At 55.2% G+C, this 22,493-nt stretch overlaps 6 protein-coding genes across 6 annotated transcripts; 3 read left to right on the forward strand and 3 right to left on the reverse strand.

Moving 5' to 3' along the window:
* Positions 1-17: 17 nt before the first annotated feature.
* Positions 18-2,229, forward strand: J4E90_001698 (uncharacterized protein; the record flags this gene model as incomplete). The annotated part of the gene is made up of 2 exons (XM_051431282.1): positions 18-22; positions 159-2,229. 2 exons carry the CDS (start codon positions 18-20, stop codon positions 2,227-2,229), a joined length of 2,076 nt encoding a protein of 691 aa, XP_051294416.1.
* Positions 2,230-2,335: 106 nt separating this feature from the next.
* On the reverse strand, positions 2,336-3,459 carry J4E90_001699 (uncharacterized protein; the record flags this gene model as incomplete). The annotated part of the gene is made up of 2 exons (XM_051431283.1): positions 2,336-3,061; positions 3,112-3,459. 2 exons carry the CDS (start codon positions 3,457-3,459, stop codon positions 2,336-2,338), a joined length of 1,074 nt encoding a protein of 357 aa, XP_051294417.1.
* Positions 3,460-3,785: 326 nt separating this feature from the next.
* Positions 3,786-6,601, forward strand: J4E90_001700 (uncharacterized protein; the record flags this gene model as incomplete). Its single annotated transcript, XM_051431284.1, has 3 exons — positions 3,786-5,604; positions 5,672-6,019; positions 6,072-6,601. The coding sequence occupies 3 exons, from the start codon at positions 3,786-3,788 to the stop codon at positions 6,599-6,601; spliced, it is 2,697 nt and encodes an 898-aa protein (XP_051294418.1).
* Positions 6,602-7,425: 824 nt separating this feature from the next.
* J4E90_001701 (uncharacterized protein) lies at positions 7,426-10,391 on the reverse strand (the record flags this gene model as incomplete). The annotated part of the gene is made up of 4 exons (XM_051431285.1): positions 7,426-7,950; positions 8,020-9,933; positions 9,989-10,100; positions 10,171-10,391. 4 exons carry the CDS (start codon positions 10,389-10,391, stop codon positions 7,426-7,428), a joined length of 2,772 nt encoding a protein of 923 aa, XP_051294419.1.
* Positions 10,392-11,180: 789 nt separating this feature from the next.
* On the forward strand, positions 11,181-12,275 carry J4E90_001702 (uncharacterized protein; the record flags this gene model as incomplete). The annotated part of the gene is made up of 1 exon (XM_051431286.1): positions 11,181-12,275. The coding sequence occupies one exon, from the start codon at positions 11,181-11,183 to the stop codon at positions 12,273-12,275; it is 1,095 nt and encodes a 364-aa protein (XP_051294420.1).
* A 6,789-nt stretch (positions 12,276-19,064) lies between these two features.
* Positions 19,065-20,275, reverse strand: J4E90_001703 (uncharacterized protein; the record flags this gene model as incomplete). Its single annotated transcript, XM_051431287.1, has 2 exons — positions 19,065-19,781; positions 19,829-20,275. The coding sequence occupies 2 exons, from the start codon at positions 20,273-20,275 to the stop codon at positions 19,065-19,067; spliced, it is 1,164 nt and encodes a 387-aa protein (XP_051294421.1).
* Positions 20,276-22,493: the final 2,218 nt, after the last annotated feature.

The raw sequence follows: 22,493 nt of genomic DNA on the forward strand, positions 1-22,493 counted from the left end.
CGCAGCATCGCCTGGGTATGACGTCTACCATTTAGACGAAACTAGTGTGAGGATGTACTAACATGAATTACAGCATTACATTTGCAGAAGCTCTACGACCGTTTGATTGACTATGAACCGAGTGTAGAGTATTCCAAGAGACTCCAACAACTTACCAGAGCTGTCGATGCGGGTCAAGATGCATCATCATCAACGGATACCCATGTCAACCGCTTCGGTAGAAGGGGCGTGTGGACATCTCTCCTTGCGCAAAAAGACAAGAGAGACTCTGTAGCACTGACGCGCGTCCTAACCAGCCACGATGAAGCCATGCAACTGCAAAGTCCAAAGGGCCTCATGCTCCACGGCGAGGTCGGGACGGGAAAATCCATGCTCATAGACCTGTTCCAAGACTGTCTACCAAACCGCAAGAAGCGACGCTGGCACTTCAACACCTTCATGCTCGACACCATCTCGCGTCTCGAGCAACTCCGTATGTCGAGATCGCTAGTCGCCGGCCCGGGAGCTACTCACGACGAATATTCCCTACTCCTCGTGGCACGCGACCTCATCGAGAAGTCTCCTATCCTCTTCTTGGACGAATTTCAACTCCCAGATCGTGCGGCTAGCAAGATTTTGTCTAATCTTATGACATCCTTCTTCCAGCTTGGCGGCGTGCTCATTGCGACTAGTAACCGCATGCCGGAAGAGCTGGCCAAAGCCGCAGGAATGGAGTTTTCGCGCCCAGTAAACCGCCTCAGTCGCCTGGGATGGAGTATGAGCAAGAGCACGTATACGCGCAGAGACGATGGAGCGGGCCAGATGGGAGAGTTCGCCGCGTTCTTGGAGGTGCTTAGGGCGCGGTGTGAGGTTTGGGAGATGGAAGGAAAGAAGGATTACAGAAAGATCGAGAGGGAGGAAGAAGAGGAGAGGAGGGATAGTGTTCAGATGCCTGCATCCGAAGCTCTCGCCAGCACCACGTCAACTTCAACTCCAGTAGCTGGGGCGACAGGTACCGCAGAAGTCTCCGACGCACCAACAGACTCCAACCCATCAACCTACCTCCCGAAGAACTACCTCATCCAACCCACCACGGCCGAAAACATGATCGAATTCGGAGAATCTTTCAACACAGTTGTCGAGTCCGCAACCAACCACTCCTACCCCATCCCCTGGGAACCCGCAACACTCACCGTGTACAACCGGCCCTTAGAGATCCCCGCGCAATACAACGGCGTAGCATTCTTCACATTCGCGGAACTCTGCGGCGCGGTCCTCGGTCCCGCAGACTACATCACGCTGGCATCCACCTACCACACGTTCATCGTAACCGACGTACCCATCATGGGTCTGCTAATGAAGAGCGAAGCACGACGCTTCATCACCCTCCTCGATGCCATGTACGAAGCCCGCTGCAGACTAATAATCACCGCAGCCGCCGGCCCGGACGGAATCTTCTTCCCCGCCAAAATCCCCTCCGCATCCAGCGAACCAGGCCAAGAAACCCTAGACTCCGACGCCGTGTACCCAGAAACCTATTCGGAAATCTACCAAGACCTCAACTCGCCCTTTAGACCAAACATTTCTTCCTACTCTTCCGACACGCTGGCTGAAGACGCACTCGAAGACGACCCGCCGAACCGGTCTCGCCAGGCGGGCACGTCGTTCACGGACGAACGCAAGTTTGGGCCTGGCAGCCCCGACTTTGCGAATATAGGGGGCTTGACGGGTGAGGATGAGAAGTTTGCGGTTAAGAGGGCCGAGAGTAGGATTTGGGAAATGTGCTCAAGGAAGTGGTGGGAGAGGTTTGCTGCTGCTTCGTCGGCATCGGCGACGGGTATGGAAAGTAGAGACGGGACCGGTTGGTGGAGGCCGTTGCCGGTGGAGTCGAGACATTGGGAGAAACCTTTTTCTGCTATTGGATCTCGTCCTGCTCCTGCTGCTACTCCTGCGCCGGCCCCAGATTCGCTACCGCCGAATACGAAGATTCTGTCTAGAGAGGAGTTGGAAAAAGATCGACAGAGAGAAATGGAGGATATGTTCAAGCATGGGGCGAGTCCGTTCCGAACGCATCCTGATGCGCCCCCGAAGTTTAGCTGGACGCATGCTTGGGGGATGATGACGTGGGGGAAGAAGGCTGGGGCTTGGGGAAAGGGTGTTGAGGGATTGAAGGAGAGGAAGGATGGAGATGAAGTGAATGGTGAAGAAGGGAAAGAGGCTGGCGAGGTGAAGGAGAAGAAGAGGGAGTGAGGTGGGCATGTAGTTGAATAGTTGTTTGGGTAGCTTGGTATATATTCATCGTAGATGTGAAGGTCAAAGTTCGTATAATTTTCTCTCATTCGAACCACGGATCTAGTCACTGGATATTTCCCTTGTTTACTACAAACGCTTCCAGCGCGGAGATGGCAGCCCATAACCTGTTCTCCGCCTCCTTGAATACAACACTCCTGGGTCCGTAGAAGACCTCATCGGCAACCTCCTCGGGATGCCTGGGAAGGCAGTGCATGAAGCTCCAGTTGTCCTTGGCACCGCCCCGTTTCGCCAGCTCAGATGTGATCTGGAAGCCTGAGAAGGCTTTTAGGCGTTTGGCGGTTTCCTCTTCCTGGCCCATGGACACCCAGGTATCTGTTACGAGGATATCAGCGTTCTTGATGGCTTCTTCGGGTGTGTTTGTCTCGAGCAGTTTTCCCGGGTGGGGAGAGGTTTGCGCAGCGTGGGAGATGACTTCGCGCATGGCTTGGGGGATCTCGTAGCCAGCGGGGGTTGCGACGGCGATGTCGATGCCGAGTTTTGTTGCGCCGATGGCTAGGTCGAAAAGGACGTTGTTGGCGTCTCCAATCCATGCAATCTTCAAGCCTTCGAGACCGAGAGAGGTGGAGGATGTGGAGGGGTAGATTTCGGCCATGGTGAGCAGGTCGGCGATGATCTGGAGGGGGTGGTAGAGGTCGGAGAGGGCGTTAATGACGGGCACGCTCGAGTGCTTTGCGAGGTCGGCTACGTCGGAGTGAGGGCCTACGCGGGCTACAATGGCGGCGGTCATGCTGGAGAGGACGAGTGAGGTGTCGTAGAGAGACTCATTGACCTGGAATGCTGTGTCAGCGGGCACTCAGGATATGGAAGGAACGATCGTACACCAAGTTGGATATCGTCCTTGCCGAGAAACATGGGAGAGCCTCCAAATGCCGCGATTGCGCCTTCTGTCGATACCCTCGTGCGCGTGCTCCGTTTGCTGAAGGTCATTGCGACGGTCCTGCCTGCCAATGCCCCGCGCATCGAGTGCGGCACCTCGCCTGTCTGCTTGATGGCCGTCTTGTGTTGGTGTGCATTTTGGACGAGTGTGGTCAGCTCCGCAGGCGTGAGGTCTGCTATGGAGAGGAGATGTCGGGGTGCGAATGGCGATGTCTGCGGTGTCGCTGGTGAGGTGGAGTAGCAGCGGCGCAAGCTCCGCAGAGCAGCGGGCGAAGGACGGAAAGCGGGCATGTTGCTTCAATGGTTTTCCGGAAGCTAGACGGAGTGAATCAAAATATTTATGTCGTCCCAACAGCAGGCAATTGAGTCACAGGCGCGGGCCTGTCAGCAGTGAATTATTGTGAAAGCGCACTAAGAGGTGACGCATGTTTGTGGAGACGCTGGGGTCGGGGCTAGCGGCCGCGGCAGGCACGGGCACACGTCGCTCCTGGGCGTCTTATCCGGCCCAGACAGTGGCTGAGTTCATGACGAGACGATGAACAACACCCTCCACCACCCGTCAACCGCCCTGTTTCCTTTCTTCCTTTCACCTCGACCGCTCCATCTCTCCGCATGTCATGTCCCTCGCCTGGACGCCCCTCCGTCTGAAGATGGACAACCCCGAAGAGGAGCAGTGGGGCTCCGCCGCCAACACCCGCAACTCTAGTTCGCGCCCGGCCTCGCACAAGTCCGCCCGCTCGTCGCGCTCAGCACGCTCACAGCAGTCGAGTCGCACCACCGAACAGACGCCGCTCCTGTCGCAGGAAGACCGCGATGAGCACGACAGACCAGACGACGCGGAAGCCACGCCTGCGACACGCTCGTTGCTGCGCTCGCTCAGTGGCTCCTCAGATAAGAGCGGCAGTGGCAAAGTCCCGCTGTGGAAGAAGCGATGGCCGAGCATACTGGCTCTCATCTTGCTGTGTCTGCTCGTCGTCTTCATCATGCTCGGCTTCCTCGCCAAGGAGAGCATCGAGGAGTACTCGATGCAGGCCGCCGACTTCAAGCCCACCAAGCTTTCCATGGACGGGCTGACTGACCACGGCGCGAAGGTGCACATAGAAGGCGACTTTACCATGGACGCGAGCAAAGTGAAGAAGCAGAGCGTGCGCAACCTCGGCCGCTTTGGCACCTGGATTGCGCACGAGGCTGAGACGGGGCCCTTCGATGCCGACGTCTACCTGCCCGAGTACGGCAACGTCTTGATTGGCACGGCCAAGATACCTGGCCTGAAGGTAAACATTAGGAATGGCCACACGACCCATGTCTCGTTTATTGCGACCGTCCAGCCTGGTTCGCCCGACGGTATCCGCAGCGTCGCCAACGACTGGATCGATGGTCGACTGGGGCAGATAAGGCTCAAGGGCAAGGCTTCCGTCCCTCTCAAGTCTGGACTGATCAACATTGGCGAGCAGCTCGTCGAGCAGTCCATGGTCTTCCAGAGCGGCGACATTCCTACTCTTCCCCACTACAACATCACGAAACTCAACCTCGGCGAGGCCAAGCATGGGCAAAAGGGTCTCGGTGCCGACGCCTCTATCGTCGTGCAGAACGACTTCCCTGTCCAGATTACGCTGCCTCCAGTAGCTGTCGACGTGGGCATTGAGGGCTGCTCGGCATCTGACAAGCACATCATGCTTGGAACCGCTCAGACTGGCCAGCTCGAAATCAAGCCCAACTCAGACGTCAAGGTCGATGTCACCGGCAATGTCGACAAGCTCTCAGATCGCATGACTGAAGTCTGCCCCAACTCGGCCAAGTCTCCGCTCGACGCCTTTTTGGGCGACTACATGAAGGGCCAAGACGCGACGATTTACATCAACTGCTGCAAGTTCCCTGACCCAGCCACACCTGATTGGGCTCGTGAGCTGCTGAAGGACATTACCGTCCCGGTTCCCTTTGCCGGAAAGTCCATGGGAAGCCTCATCAAGAACTTCTCTCTTGCCGACATGCACTTCAGCCTGCCCAACCCTTTCGCTGAGCCTGGCACACCTGAAGCCCGTCCCAAGATCTCTGGTATCGTCAATGTCGACATCGGACTACCCCACGAGATGAACTTCCCCGTTGACGTCACCCAAGTCAAAGCTGATGCAGATATCTACTACCACAAGAAGAAGCTCGGAAAGATGAACCTTGAAAAGTGGCAAAAGGCAAACTCCACCCGCATTGAAGGCCATGGCTCCGAAGGACCCTCCCTCCTTGTTCAATCTGTTATCAAGAACGCACCCATTGAGATTCTCGACGACGACCTCTTCAGTGAGGTCGTGCAAGCTCTGCTCTTTGGCGGCAAATCAATTCTGATGGACCTCAAGGCTGCGGTCAGCGTTGGCGTGGATACGCCCATGGGCAAACTCGCAGTGCGAGGCATTCCGGCGCAAGGTGTTGTACCAGTCAAACGTTCGTAACCAGTTCGTGATCCAAGTTTGGCCGCGATTCCTGCAATTAGCTAACTTTTGGCGTTCAGCGATTCGTGGCGGCAAAGACGCTCAGCCCGGTGACGGCAAAGACGAGGCGAGCAAAATCAATGTACAGGTTGGTAACCTAGCCATTGTCGAAACTTCGCCCACATCCCTTACCATCACGGCCCTCGTCAACTTTACGAATCCTTCGAAATACTCTGCTACGGTCCCTTACTTTAACATCAACATCCTAGCCAATGGCTCTCACATTGGCAGTGCGACAGTTAAGGATATGGAGGTTTCTCCTGGTAACAACACGAACAAGCTTGCCTCTGTCCTATGGGATCCCTACACCTACGGGGGTGACAAGGGCAAGAAGATCGGAGCAGAACTACTCTCCCAGTACATCTCAGGTATGTGCTTCACAACCACCACCACGCATCCAGTCACTAACCCAGCTACCAGGCTACAACACCACGATAACGGTGCAAGCTCACGAAAAGTCTGTCCCAGCCGTTCCCTTCATCGGCCGCTTCCTCTCGCAATTCCCCATCGAACGCCCCATGCCGCACATGTCCACCCCAAAGAAACCCGACGACGGCTCCAACCCCGACCCAGACGATGATGGCAGATCTCACTTTATCCGCGGCACCACCATGCACCTCATCACCAGCACCGCCGTCTTCACCCTCGCCTCCCCCTTCCGCTCCACCACCATGTACATCACCAGCATGGACGCAACCGCCTACTACGAGGGCCACACTGCGGGCAAAATCGTCTATGACTTGCCTTTTGCTGTTCCGCCTGGCCTATCGGAATCACCTCGCCTGCCCGTGGACTGGTCATTTGGTAGTCTTGGTTACGAGGCTATTAAGAGGGCGCTGGGTGGGCAGTTGAAACTCAGTGCTTTTGCGTATGTGGGTGTGAGGATTGGAGAGTGGAGGGAAGATATCTGGTTCAAGGGTGGGAAGATTGGTGCGAATGTTAGGCTTTGAGCGGTGGGCAGTTGAGGGTGTTGTATTCGTTGTGTATACTTGGATGGGTTGGACTGTATACGCCTGGTCGCGTTGGTTGGGCTACATCTACAAAGGCAGGAACGGCGTTGAGGTTCTCGAAATTGGCTACTATAACGCTCTTGACGTATCAATAAGACATATTTCTATTTTATCAACATCTGTGTTCCGGTTTCTGGGTGTGCTTCACTTCACAGGTGCACTTTCTCGCGGTGTTTTCTGCATTGGGCACTTTGTCTGCATGAACAATCGCTTCTCATTCTCAGCGTCATGGCAGCTAGCGCCATAAATTCCGTTACGACTTCTGCCAGCGAACTGGAAACCCATCTCTTGCCACGAACCAGGCAGCCAACCCTCATTGTAGACATTAAGACCCGTGTCGTATGTGCGCCATATCATTCCAACCTAACCAGAGGCTCGACCAATCCATCATTCCAGCCGACCATTTGATCAAGCAATCTTCCATCCGAGCTCCATCAAGACCAAAGACAAGAAAACGCCCAGTATGCAATAGAAAAAAGATTGATCCCGACCTCTCTCAAACACCATGTCCGATATGCAAGCCCGAATATGCCCGTCCGTTGCTAAAGGAAAAAAGAGTGAAATCCGGACAAACGCCGTCGCTAATAGTATGCAATACAAAAAAACAAAAAGATCATTCTGGCAAGTACAAGTATAGAAAGCGGTAGAGTGGGAGAGAGAATACGCACTTACGTTGCTGTGCATCAGCATGACTTATGTAGGCGAAGTCAGAAGTACGTTACGGTCCATTATAATGGGTAAGTTCAGGCCCACGCAGTGTGGAATCACACACGTCGACTTGTCTGGCTGAGCAAGCGATCAGCCCGCTCGAAGACGTTGAGCGTGTTGGAAGGTTGAGAGACGCGAGGCGTGTTTGGGACAGTCGCTTGAGCAGCTGCTCCTAGGGCGGCACTGAGGGGCGTCGCCGGAACCGGTGTGCCGTACCCACCCGAGCCTTGCGACCCGAAGCTTGCATTGGAATATGGTTGCGCGGAGAAGACCGAAGCCATCGCCGGGATAGCTGTGTTGATGGGGCCCGGGAACGAAGGTCCGCCGCTCGAAGACATGGTCCCATTGGGTTGTTTCATGAACCTAGGTGGTTGGACGCGTGATGTGATGGACGACAAGCTCGGTGGACCCATCAAACCCGTATTGCTGCTAGTAAGATGCGACCATGGGCTGTCGTTGATAGCCAGAGTGGCTTCTTTGACCATCTTGTGCAGTGGCCGCATAAGCTGTTTGATCTCACCAGAGAGCAGCTTGTGTTCTCGGCCCTGTTGGGTATACGCCGCGGCAAGTTCTTGCCAAGCCTGAAACAAATGTAAGTCAACATCCAGTTCGCGAAACTTCGATTCGAAACAAGACATGGATCAACGTACCCTGATGAAACCCATGCATTGCTGCCAGAACTCGGGTTGGTTCCTAGTGTAGCTGTCTTTCAGCTGCATCTGTGACAGGCGGGCGGCAAGAGGATTTGTCATCTGCTGGACATCATTGCTCTTATCAATGAGGTTCGCTAGCGCCTTTATTCGGGGATCCTCGTTGTCAAGATCGCGTCGCAGACCGTCAAACTGGTCTCGCATCATACGTGTGATCTGTGGCATGGATTGCCTGCAGCTGTCGGATGCATTCCTGAGTTTCGAATAGACTCGGTCGAATTGAGCGTCTTCATCTGCTTCGTCGAAACTGCTGGTCAGTGTGTTCGATCGGGTCATGGACGGCGCTAGTGTTGAGAACGACTCTCCGGAACGCGGCGTGGCGGCACTGATGCTCGTCAAAGTGTTGGATCGACTGTTGTCATTGCTGTGGAGTATGACTGGCGGAGGCATCTGATAGCCGCCGTTGCGCTGGGGCGGTGATGCCTGGAATCGACGATTCACCCTCGATGGGCGTGCGCGCACTGTAGCTACTGGGTCGGGATTGCTGGGCTTGCGCAAAGTTACCGAAGTGTCCTTGAATTGCGCACCCAGGACCGAACAGGCGTTCCTCATCTCGATCATGCTTGCTTGCTGGAGAAACAAGAAAGTCCGCATAATGTGCACATTTGCGTTCTGGGTGATCTCGACGCGGTTCTCGGCAATTGAGAGACTGATGGACATGAAAGATTCGAGGCACCTTAGCGCATACATGTACACGCTTCTGGAAAGCTTCTGGGCATCTTCTTCGTCCTCTTCGACTAGCCTGTCAAACTTGTGCAGAACCTCGTTCAGCGCTCGGATGTTCAGGTAGGTAGTTGAGTACCTGCGGTAAAAGTCTTCCTTGCGACGCAGGCTCTCTTTCGTCTTGGCGGTGAGCTTGATTGAGCGTACCATGTGTGAGACGCAGTCGTGCAGCTGAGAAATAGCATAGAGAAAGTTCTTGGCAGCTTCGACGACAATGTCCGGCGCACGCGAGTTCCGCCTGTGTTCTCGTACGTCGGATAGTGGACGGTTCGCGAGGGATCTGACGGTACCGGTATCTCCATAAACACCAGCGGTCGCAGGACCTGACAGACCATTCGCTGCGGAGTGTGCAGGAACAACAATTCCCTGGCTGAAGCCGCGGAAGTGACTTGTCCGCCGCAGCTCGTCGACGGAACCCAGCTCAGACGTCTTGTTGGTGTATATGCCCATTCGCTTCTGGCGGTGCGACGAAGGCCCCGAACCCTCACTCTGGCTTCGATTACGCTCGTTATTCCCGTTTGTCAAGACCAGCGGCGAAACCGGAGGCTTCTTCGAAACGACGATGCCCGCGCCATTGCCATTGCTCGTTGTGGAACCGACGCGGTAGTGAGATCGAACCGGAATAGGCGGGACAGGCAGGCCGGGGGAGTCTGCCTTGGCGTCGGAGAAGCCATCGATGTTGCCTACACTGGGCCTGACGGGGAAGCGCCCCCCGTTGGCTCGCTTCGACGGACGGGGTGTCTCCGGGTTGCTTTCGGTCCAGCTCTCGTCCCCAGAAGACTCGACACGCAGTCTTTCCAAATCGGACCGCTGACGCTCCTTTGCAATGTGTTGTCGCATGAAGCGTTTGACTTGTGTGGCTATGACGGCATCGCGCTCGTTCTCGTTTGCGGGTGAGGGGGCGTTGTCCTTGATGGTGCACACGTCGGGCGGGGGGAAGACCAGCTGGTTGCCGTCTAGCTTAAGGACCTGCAAGCTGTTGATCTCGCCCAGACACACGGGCAATTCCTCAATCTTGTTCTTTGCGATTGCCAGCACCTTCAAAGACGTCAAGTTTGCGATTTTGGGCGGGATGATCCTGATCTTGTTCCTGCTCACGTCGAGGATTTCCAGCGAGGTCATCTCGAGGATCTGGGGCGGTGTCAGCGGGTCTTGCCGGCGGAGGGGACTGCGGGGGCCAACATACGGCGTTGGGAATCTCGCGCATGGCATTGTAGCGCACGTTGAGGTAGCGGAGGCGCCTGCATTCGATGAGGCGCGAGGGGAGGGTCGAGAGGAGGTTGTGGGAAAGAGCGAGCCTAACAGGTCAATAAGTCTTCTCTACCGCCAACTACAGGCATAGCAGGCGCGGGCGGCAAGGCCGTGTACCTTTCAATCTCGGCCCGGATGACATCGATGACCTCGTCAGGCAGGCGGGCGATGTTCTTGTGGCCCAGGTCAATCGTAATGCCGGGCTGCTGCTGCTGCAGTTCCCGGGGCGTCTCGGCGGCGGCGCGGTGGTTGATGTCCTGGCGGGAGTGCTCAAAGGCCGCCTTGGTCAGGGCCACAACCTCGTCGTCCGAGATGGGCGTGGGCGCGTCGTTGCTCATGGCGAGCGGGCACTTGGAGTGCGCGGCGGGGGTGTTAGAGTCGTGGTGGTGGCATACATGCTGTTCGCGTGCACAGCGACAGTGAAGCTCAAGTAAGTAAGGAGCCACCTGCGGTTGGTTGGTCGTCGCCTAGCCCCTTTCGGCCGTAGCGGCCTGGGCCTGTCAGGTCCCGCTCAAGTCGAAACATCACTGATCAGCTCGGAGCCACCACAGCGCCCCATCCATGTCCCAGCCCGCTGCTGACACGTCTTGGGCGCTTGAAACGCGTTTTGACTTTGTGCCTGCTTCGAGTGACGCCGAACACCTTCCCCAGCAGAGGCAAGAACGCCGCCTGCCCACGTGACTGGCGAGGCCGTTGGCACGGCTGGCCAGTCTCCAACGGCCAAAACGGCCGAAAACCTTAGCCACCCGCGTAATCGACAGGATTCCGGCCGTCCGTCTCCGCATCCCTTTCGGCCTTTCTGCAGATGAGAAGACTATCTACACATTCCTAGACACTCGTATATAGAAGCTGACGAGCTGCAATCAGCGTGCGTCTCTACATCTGCGCTAATGCTCAACACCAGATCTGATCTGACATGTCGACGGATCCCATCGTGAACGCTATGCAAGGTACAGGCATCCTCCGATCACGCTAACCCACGCCATAGGATTCTGGCAGCCCGTTCTGCGTCATGATTGAACGTACTTTGGCTGGTTGGGCGGGGACGTGAAGGCTGGGTATCGGGGTATTTTCACATCTGATTTTCCTTTTTCCAGATGCCATGATCCAACCTCACACAACCTGCGATGGACATTGACGACGCCCTACCGCCTGCCATCCGTCGTTCGCCGAGAGCTGCCCTCGAGGCGCAGAAGCAGTACAGGGACCACCGAACTTTTGATTTTGACGAATCCGACGAAGACCTGGATGAAGCAGCCCCACCCCCAATAGCGCGCAGTCGATCTGCTTCAATTGACAGCCAAACGACATCTCGCCCTGCCTCGTCAGGCCTCAATCCACTCCGAGCGCATCCAGTCGATGCGCCGCCGCCAAAGAATCCAGCCCGCCAGTTTTCTCGTCCGTTTCGAAATGATGAACCTCAACATGTGCGGTCAGCCGAACCGGATCCCCAACTTGAGCCGCAATCCACGCGACGACACCCACGCGGGCTCATATCATATCGCAACAATAAGAGGGAAATCAGTAACATCAAGCGCTTTCCTCCTCATCTAAGGCGCCAGACTTCACTGGAAACTATCAACTCGGTAAACACGACAGCATCTGATGATCAGAGCATCTATGGCAATGATCCACCTGAAGTTGAGGCTCCTTCGCCGGATTGGTTTACCTTGGAAGATGATCCGCCGACCAATCCTCCGCCCAGTGTCATGTCCAAAACCTCTTCAATGAATTCATCAAGTGGAAGCTCGAGGCGAACGTCGACACCCGTAGAGACACCCCTAGAGTATGGGAGTCTCGATCACCACACACCGCAGTCACTATTCCGGAAGATGATGCCTCGGCGGTTGACAGACAAGTCGCAAGATCCTCCTCCCAGCCCTACTCGCCTAGTCATAGCAAAGTCGACTTCGGTTGATCGGACGTCCGCCCACATCTCCAGCTTTTCAAGATCAACAACATCCATATCAGAAGAGCAACGGTCTATGCCCGAGGAACGTTCCCTTCAGTCTGTACTAGACAACGTGGAGCGAAGTCGATCTGGCTCAAAGTCAAGCGGAAGCAGTAAATGGAGTGCGAGCGACTTCGACACAACTACTCTGTCCGAAGCTGAACTCAAGAGGTGTAAGAAGAAAGGCATCAACCCAGCCCTGTACGCTGAGATGCGGGCGGCGAAGAAGGGAAAGTGGACTAGTCCCATTGCTGGCAATACTTTCCTTTAGTGTTCACGGTTCGGAATTACGATACACCTCCGCTAATGCGCCCGACCCTCTGGGAGGTAGGATCCCCCTTACGTACCGGCAACCGACACGACTTTCATACACTTGCTGCTTTTACGAATTCCGAGACCATGGCGCGTGGCTTGAGCCCAGCAGCGAGTACACAGTACAAGTCCTCCTTCGGTTGGAAACCTTATCCTCGTGTCAATGCTTGGCGACCCAATCCCAGACATGTGACGTCCTTCATTCCACCGCCCACGCCTCACTCAGACACCAACCGCGCGCATCGTGCCGTTCCACGGACCTTCTCGGACGGCGACTATCGGTGAAAGGGATGACATCTCGCCGTCCTCGGGTGTAGCCCTCCACATCGGCGAGAAGGTGTACGGCGAGGTGGTGTACGCAAATTGCTACCAATGCATTTTCAGACTTGGGTGTATCTTCAACGTGTTGGTTTACGGGTTATCATGTTCTAGACACGTTGACCTGGATATTGTGTGCAAGCTCATGCAGATGTCCTTGCACTTTTTCTGTCGTCGCTGCATTGTGAGCGCATCGTCCGAGTTCCGTCCTTCTCATATGTCATCGGATGGTTTTGAGCGTATGGTGCATTATATATCTCTTTCATATGTCCAAGGGGCGCATAACGGAAACTGGTAATGGTATTAAGCGATGGAGTCTCGGTTCGTTTCACCATCTACAGATACCAATAGTAATACATCTGATCAAGATCGACTATCGCGAGGTCTACCCTGAATGTGAGGGATATCCCATCAACCTCTGCTCACTCGAGCAGAAGTAGCCATATCGATATATATGTATATATAGCTTGGACTGCAACATGTAATCAATAACTACCTCGATTGCTTGAGAAGTGTTCCGTGCCCGTCATGTCCATGACAACTCGCGTTCTCCTTCCCATTTGTTGCGACTATTATGTTCACAAGCCACGAACAGGATATGATCGATAACGCAACTCTAATCGCCGAGGAGATGGCCAGCAATAGCTTAGACCAAAGTACAGATGAAGGGATTCTGACAATGACAACGGGAGTGACTGCGAGAGCGCAATCGAATACGAAGTAGATGCGGTACCAATCAAAGACTTCGAGCGCCTACACTGATCAATCCTCGAAGACACATCTCGTATCCAAGTACACTCCGACACATCTACAGGGTCTACCTCTATACATACACACCCTTCCCAGACCAGACCATGGCCAAACAGTCCGCTAGTCCACCACCCTGCCGCAAGATCGCCTTCGACCTCCCCGTGGTGGCCTACATCGAAGCGACCAGCTGCAAGTGACCGCGTCGCTTATTTGTCACCATACCCGATGCTGGCGTTATAAGCATTGCTGACCTAGTTCAAAGGCTCTCGCCCTACATTGACGAAAACAGAGACGACATATCTCAAGTCGTAGGGTTCAGCATGAAATTTAAACCCCCCATCATATAGATGACACACCGTTGAATACCAAACGCTTCTTCGTAGAGGCCTCAGACAATGTTATTAACAAGGAATATCACACTATAGGCGTGGATATGGATGATAGGATGAGTGTAAACACTGAATACCAAAGGAACAAAGAAACACAATCCCCAACGGTCCGTTGAAGACCAGGGGAAGCGACATAGGGCACTCCCGCATGATGCAAGAACCATTCCACTCTAACGGAAACCACACCCAGACGCACTCTCACCTTCTAGAACCCGCAACATAGATTGCGCTCGCGTGTGTTGAGCTCAGCCAAATCAGACACATCGTCGTTGTCGTCTCTTGACATTCATGTGGTTTACCGGGGAACAAGGGAAAAGAGTAAACAAAATAGATTAAAGCCCTACTATATGGAAATAACTCGACACACGCGCCCAGACGGCACCATGGCAGTCCACGGCCTGCCCGGATCGGTCAGTCAGTGTGGAGTTTTAGGTCTAACCTTCTGCAAGAAACCGAACACTAACAGGGACGTACGTGGATGTCGAGTGTCTTTCTGCGACGGACGACGCGGCGAGCAAGGCGCGAGTGCGGATTAAATGGCGTGCTTTCACGTGCCTTGCTATATGTATGCGAGTGCATGTGGTATCGTGAGAAACCTACAGGACCGATAGCCCATGGTGTTGGTATTTTGCCCATCAATTTTCGTCAGCCTCATCGTCGATCGCAGGGAAGAATGTATCGTGGGAACCTTCCTATTGCAGAGAGCCGTGAGAGCAGGCCCGAAGGTGGAGGGCGCGGCGCAAGTTGATTAATCTGCTCGGTTTGGAAGGTCTAGAATGCTGTTGGGGGGTAGGAAGTAGGGGTGATGCCTCATCTCCATGATGTTGTGCTGGTGCTCCACGCGCAAAAGCGCGATCACGATCCACGATCACTGCTGCTCGATCACGATGCGGCATGGGGGTGACGCGGTGTAACGTGCCGCCTTGTCTAGGCTTTTGACATGGTAGACACAGATTGTACAGGTTTGAATGCACTAGCGACCCGTGTGTGCAGTAGTACGGGCGGAACTTCGAGTTTACATCATGCCGTTTTTTGCTGAACATGGTGAGGTTAGTGCAGACACACTCCCCTACCGATCGTGAGTTTAAGCGGGGCTGAAAATTGTAAGCAGAGGCATAAGCTATCCGGAATACATCCCATATACATACTCCTACACCGATACATGTACCGAGTAAGAGAGGCCCAAAGTATTGGCCAAGCACCAACCAGAGCGAATCGCTTAGTCGGTTATTGTGATGCTATTCATACCAATATCGCCATCATCGATTACTTGCAAGCATGCAAGGCACCATCACAGCCTGTTCCTTCTCCATTCCGACATGTGCTCCGATCCATCCCACCACACGCACACCAAGATCAACAAACTGCAGTGGCTGTGAGAGCCCACTATCCTAACGGCAGTTACTGCTTAGCGCCGCTCGTCACACACGATCATGTCTCATGGCGCATGCGATCAGCGGCGTGCTGCTTTTGGCCCTGCTTCCTGCCCCTCACTAGTGTCTTGATCCGCTGACACAGCTGTCTATCTTGACCTCAACGGGAAGGCGACGATCAGTGTGCGCTGCTTTTGCTACGTCCTTCGCGCTAACGGGATAAGGAGAGCTGGCGGGAAAGGTAGAATGCTGCACGCGGGTTGGACGACCACTTTGCATGCTTGGGCCATATTGCGTCGATTGGTTTGCTTGAAGATTTGTGTCATTACAAACTCGCGATTTCGATGTTCGATATGCAATGGCGTCGGCGGTTCAGCTGCGCCCCCTTTAACGTTCGTGCGGGGTCGGGAATGCTAAGACAAACTCCTTTGCTTCCGCCAGTTCCCCATGTTCCTATTCGCGAGGACGCGCAGGGAGATTGAGCATGCTCCGACCATGTCTTACGTGAACATAGATGGGTAGCATCTCCACTGGGTAACGAGCGAAAGATCAGCGGGCTTTTGGTACTCCACAACGCTGCTGTTGTATCTCTAGGTGATCGTCGAGACTAGGTGACGATTAAACCTTCGACGTCACATCGTGTGGCTTATCTCCAGCGAACAGATATGCTTTCTAGAAGGCTTCGAGAAGTTTTGCCACTCTCGTGTTTGCTTTTGTGCGAAACCCCTCTCTTGGCCCAGGTCCATGTGTTCCATGCTGGTGGGTGCGATGATGGAAGAGAGATGAGGGGTAAGTCGCACAAAGCGGCCAGGGTAAACAGGTCTATTACGTTGCGCAGACTTCGTCATCGTGCCTGCGCGAATTTCGACGTCGTTGGTAATAGCTATGCAATTGAGAGACGGGTTGTACGTTTAGCTGGTAAGATCCAGTTAGCCCGGTGGAGTGATTTTTCGCGGTTTACAAGTCCGTCGATAACGATGTTACCTGTACATTGACGAATCACGGCTTTACCTCCCCTTTCTGCTCCGCGGAGGGTATCTTGCATCGGCGAACGGGTGTTGCCGTCAAGTGGTTAGTCGGTCGGTCTTGGTATTTTGTAGTCTGGCTTGGAACGTAATGATTACTGGTAGGTTTGGACGGCGTGCTGCGCTGCTGGCAAGTCTATCTGCAATGCAATGGCCGCGCGGGAGGCTGTGCGCTGGGTACAAGTGCCGGGCAGGCTTGGGTGGATGGGGAAGGAGACAGGACAATCTCAGTGTGCGCGCGGGAATAAAGCGATAGAGTTGCGGGAATGGGAGATTGCGATACTGTGAATAGATCTTTAGATTGATTGAGGCTGAATTACTGCGAACGAGTATTTGCAGCGCTTATATTCTTGGTTGGTGTGTGCGCGATGCCTGACGAGAGGGCAACCGTTGAAAGCGATAAAATCTAGTCATGTAGCGTACCTCATACCTAGGTTTCTTTCCATTGTGACCTTGACAACGTTCAATTCGGATATACATACACGGTGCGACGTCGCTAGCTTGTACAGTTGATCAGCAACGCGAAAAGCTCCATGACTCTGCGCTGTCGAGATCTTCCGCCCCAAGCGTCAAGGTCCTGAAGTTGAGGTCGTGCTTCAGCACACGCCAACACAATATCAAATACCTCCACGAACAACACCATTCAACAAGACAAGGCATCCCAGAGGCCGTCGAGTCATATCTTCCACCAGTACCCAAGTGAAACATGTCACGCCTGAACATCGATTCAACGTCCCATCTTTGAAACGAGTTTACCCGCATGGTACCTCGAGCCGCCGTAAGCGCTGAACGACAACAATATCAAGGAAGCCTTGGTATAGCACATTACGGATATCGCTGATGCCGTAGATAATACCTGGCCCGGGCACAGTATATGGGAGATTTGTAGATGCTGGCCGTATACCGTATACATTCAGCAATGTAACTCCCCTTAGACATCACATCGTCGTCCCAGGAGAGCGATTACCTCATCCACCCCAGCACAACGGGGTCCCGAAACCACGTTCGCGGCAATGCAAATGCACGCCAAATCCACGTGCTGCCTCGCTCAAGGGCCCACCTAAAAAGAGAATAGAACAAAACCAAACGTTCGTGCACGAGGGAGGAACCAGGAATTGTGCATAGCGTTTGTGATGTACACTTTCCCTTACGCCACCACCAACATTACTCGCTCTCGCATCCTTTGGCGTGCGGCACAGTTGCAGGAAAGGAGGACTTCGGGCTTGGCAACGACATGTGAACGGCGTTCTGGACACGAAGGGCGGATTCCGCGTGCATGGGATTGGTAATGTGCCATGTTCCTGAAGTTTGGGGTCGGCGAGCGGGCTGGCGCGCTCGGTTACACGTCGTTGGTGCTGCGTGGTTGAGCTGGAGCGCGAGGCTGATCGGTGTGCTCATGTATGTGATATAGGGATAGAGTTTGGGTTCATTGGGATGATGTGAGAAAGAGATCCGCGGAGGCGGCCTATCGTTACGCCTTGGTTGGTGTGCTCGTATGGTGGGTGGTTCGGATCCGGATAGGAAGGGGAGAGGCGAGTGAGAAAATAGCAAGAGCCATCTGAATAGTATCGTGCTCGCCTGGAATGTGGCAATTATCGACCGACTCACAGCACGTGGCCTAAAACGCCACCCCGTGATGGTACAACTGCCATGACAAAGTCTCCGCCTACTCATCCTTCCACCCCAACTTCAAGTTCACCACCCAACACATTGGTCTACGCTTCACACGTCACGCATCTTCCTTCGGCGATTGCCCTCGCACCGGGCACCTCGGGCACCGCATCCCTTACCCAACCCGTGGCCATGGGTAGCACATCAATGGCGTAGCTGAAAGTACACGATGGAAAGAAGGGCTTTCCCAATCCAGCAGCTCATTCGCCCGGGTCCTCGGCGACCGTCTCCAGCCCAGCGGAGAGAAGTAGGGGCGGAAAGGATCCAAGGGATACCGCGGAGTCGGTATTCAAGGAGTGGAAAGGAGACTGCTATTATCGGTATGTCCCATATGACCACCGATGGGCGTCCCGGTTATACGGCGAAAGGGATTGATTGAGGATATCCCTTTGCTTTGCGTTCGGCGATTCCTTGCGTAGCCTATGCGCACGAGAAGATCTACATGCTGTCCCGGACGAACGAGCTCCGATGCAAGGCATCAGGTTGGTGGGCGCTGTGTAAGATGCGATTTGTTGATGTGGAGGCAGTGGAGTTCCGATATGTTGGTACAGAAAGGGAGTCGGAGGTACCACGGCGATGGCGTAGACAGCCTGTATCCGACATTGCCTAATTGAGCAAGAACGTCACAGCAAGGGAACGGCATTGAAACAGTTTTTGTGTGTTGTTGACCAACAATGGTAAACAGTCATGATTCTAGCGCTTCATGCGCTTTGGTATCTACTCCAATCCGAACCCCATCCATGCCTATGAACAGTCAATGCGCCTCGGAAACAAATCCGAAGCACGCCCGCTTTGGGGCAAAGTGAAAAGTAGCCGTAATGATACAGAGAAAATATTCAAAACCGTCCGCCCAGTAGGTCATTCGTGATATGCTCTTGATAGATGGAAACGTCAAATGTAACGCCTGGGCCTAGCCACTACAAGTGGATATAGGAAGTGTGGCCGCCAAGTTTCGCAACGCCGTTTCGCAAAATGTCTAGTAGTTTGAAGTTGAGAAGGAAGTGGAAATGCCGAAAACAACCTCGCCGGGTCGTGTGAGCCAGTTGCGCCTTCGCATGCCCGTGAAGTCGGGGTGGGAAATCAGTTACGCCGGTGTTTATGCAACCCAGTATGCAAGGTCAAGGTGATGCAAATCGCTCTGATTGCATCTTCGTAATCGTGTCGCTTTTGAATGACGGAATGTCGGTGTGATGGTGAAGAATGTAAGAGGTGAGTGGGTAGCTTAGAACAGGCCGCCCTCGACAACGCCTGGTTCGTCGTCTCGGAGCTGGCCGCCGCTCTTCTTCTTGGGCCAGAGCTTGCTGCTTACTCGCTTCCAGCTATCCCGGGTAGCACTGGCGAGACCATTGTGCTCTCCTCGGCTGTTGCGGGGGCTGGGTGTGCCGCTATTCGAGCCAGTGTCGTAGTAGGCTTGATGAAAGTCGGCCATGGGGTAATCGCTCATGGGCGGTGTGCCAGGCGGTGTAAGTGGATCGCTCATGCCCGACGGGCTGCTGGCGCTGCCAGAGTCATCGGTCAATGCATCGCTGCCACTAGTGTAGCCAGATGTAACACGGGTGTGTGCTTGACCGGAAGAGGTCGGCTGAGAGTGGAACCGAGAGTGTGAGAAGGGTCTCGAGGCCATGAAGCCAGACGTCAGTGACGACGGTGCCGATGCTCGTTGGTGGGCAGGCACGGGCGGCTGTGACGAGCGGGAGAGCATACTCCGCTCCTCGTAGCTGCGGGTCGATGAGCGTGAGATGTTGCTACCAGCGTAGCTCTCGTGGCTGGCGGGGTGAGCACTCTGTGGGCTGACTGAGTTGAGGAACGAGACCAGTACGCTCTCCTCCATGAGCTCGTTGATCTTGGCCACGGCACTGTCTAATGCCGATGGGTGGGGTGGGACATATGAGTCGGATAGGCTTAGTAAAGTGTCGCGGACTTCGGCGGGAAGGTTGACCTGCGGCTGTTAGTAGAGGTTGGGTGGATAGGATTGAACGAACGTACTTCTCGTGGGCCGGACTCGCGGATGTAGGCGTCAATCAATCGACGCCAGAGCATCAGCACGTAGCCGCACTCTTCGGACAATGGCGAGATGGGGCTGCCCGGATGGCGGTTGACCATCTTGGAGTAGTGCTTGCGGTAGCGGGAGGCGTCCATGGTGAATTCGAGGTTCTCGAGGCAGTGGTTCTGGGACAGGAAGGCCATGAAGGAGGTGAGGGTGTAGGGCGGCGGGGCGGTGTTGCTGAGGATCTCCTGCAGATTGGGTTTCCGGCATTGCGGGCTGGGGATGTTCTTGGGTATCGAGACGGTCAGCGGGGCGGGCTGGCAGTCGGACAGGGCCATCTTGACGTCGCGGGCATCAAAGTCTTGCAGCGAGGGCGTGGGCGAGGACGAGGCGGTCGAGTCGGTGCGGATGGACAGGGCGTGGCTTCCGGATTTGCGTGTGACCATGACGCTGCGCCAGAACTGCTTGTAAACACGGCGGGCGTCCTTCCTGCTCTGCTCGTCGAAGCCTTCACAGGAACAGAGTTGCAGTTGTTGCGCCAGCTTGGCGTTGGCGGCACGAGGTTCGGGCGAACCTAGTGTCTTGGGCGGTGGTGGGAAGTTAACGCTCCGGCGGCGGCAGCATCGGGGGGTGGGTGGGAGTGGTAGGCGGGTGCTGTATATACGTTGGCGTGGGTAGTCGTGTGGTGAGACCGATATGCGTCAGGACGTGGCTATGGACAGCAGGCTATGGACAGGTGCGGCTCAGCGTGGTTTTGAGCAAGCGGCAGTGGAGAGTCAGGGAGTCTTGGGTCAATGCTTGGGCGGAAAGCTCAGTCAGGACGCACACGCCAGGGCCCACCAGCGGTTTGGCCATCACGAAGGATTGAGGGCCCATGGCTGAGGGCTCGCTGCCGTAAAAGCGGCGGCACGCGCTACCTGGGCATTGGCCGCCCATGTCTTCTGGAAGACGCACGCCCGCATCATCATCCTGGCCGAAACCGCCCCCTGCTGCTCAGTCTTGCCACGCCGATGGGTGCTGATGGGCGCGCTGCCCTGCCCGACCTGGCCGCCTGCTGTGACAGACTGCGACACTGCACACTGCGACATCAGCGCCGCCGACGAACGACGCGTCGCTTTCCGAGGGCGTGGGAGGTCGCACCGCAGACAGCCAGCACGGTCGCTCTCTATCTCACCAGCCATGCCCGTCTGGTTGCGACGCCCGGCACTAGCTGCGTGCATAGATTACCTTGGCCCCCCAGCCTTGTGCGTCGCCGCAGCCCTCTCTAGCAGCCGACTGGGCGTAGCCTGTCCCAAACGGCCCTTTTAGACGATAAAGAGCACCCTTCTCCAGTTTCCGTCGCCTTTCCTTACCAGTCCGTACGAGTTGCGAGACGGATGGCAATCGAGTGCACAGTGGAGGTCCCAGGGACGTGGAATGCGCAGCCTGAGCACCTCCCAGCACGCCGCATACGATGGCGGAGCCCACTAATCCACCCTATGACTCTGCCTACACAACAAAGGAAAGTAGATCGATCGCACGCCCGCCCATGTCTCTTGCTTGCTTTGTCACAGCATGTACAGCCCACATTGAACTACACCATGCCCAGTGTCACCTGCTGCCGCGTGATGTGCACGCGCAACGGTACTTGATCAAGTCGTCCTCGCCAATCACGCTCCTCATGTCTTACACCACGCCAGCCGCACGGCCACACGCTTGGCCCTCGCCCTACGCCTGGGGTCAGACTCGTCCTCCAAGTGCTCCCCAATCTCGCCCATTACTGACGCAAACCCGCCCTCAGCCAACCGCCCTCCACTTGGGATGCGCCGGCGCCTCTCTAGCCTTCTAGCACCCTTCTTAGCAAACACTCCCACGCCGTGCATGAGCACACCGTGCCAACGACTGTAGGTGTATACTCACGCATGCTCTTTCTTTTGTGCCCGCTGCTCTATCCACCCGGCTATACACTCCTGCCCTGCTATCCCGCCAGCTATCCCGCCAGCGTCTCGCTGTCTCAAACGAGGGAATGCTGACGTTCCACCAGCGCTACCATCAGGCCACCCACCCCCAATCCCTGCCCCATCGCACTTTCTTTCACCGTGCCACCGAAGAAATCTTCTAGAACGATTTCATCCTTCTAGAAATTTACCCGAACCTGCCTAGTGCGTCCACACACGCCCTGCGCGTCGATCCAGGATCTCCGTCAACCTCCTGCATGTCCAGCGAAACGCCTGTAACACTCGACCCTCGAAGCCTTCACCTCGGAAATCGCTCACCCATTCGATGTAGCGCTGCCACCTGTTGAGGGCGCCTTCGGGCTTTCTCCAAGCGCCGACCCTGCCGTGCTTCGTGAAGATGCAAATGTGGCGCTTCTAGAAGGACTGCTGTGTCGTTGCAGCACCGCCAGTAGCCGGCTAACGACTCAGCTCGCGCCGACGCGCACCCAAATTCATTCCGCACCGAAAATTTTGAGCCGCCAACAAAAAAAAGCTCGGAGCCTCAGGAACACAGCATGACGCAGCCAGTGGGCCATTTTTTGTTCGCGTAGTCGTGATTCACCCGCTTCACCGCTTCGTGGGGTTTCGTTTTTTAGCCGCATCCCACGCTCCGTCGGAGCACCGCGATCGCTGAAACTACACGCTGACCTTGGCGGAGTCTCTGCTGTTCGAGCCTCAGTCATGTCGG

The sequence above is a fragment of the Alternaria incomplexa genome, assembly GCF_024043165.1.
Source record: "Alternaria incomplexa strain BMP 0042 chromosome Unknown scaffold_2, whole genome shotgun sequence".
Taxonomy (NCBI): domain Eukaryota; kingdom Fungi; phylum Ascomycota; class Dothideomycetes; order Pleosporales; family Pleosporaceae; genus Alternaria; species Alternaria incomplexa.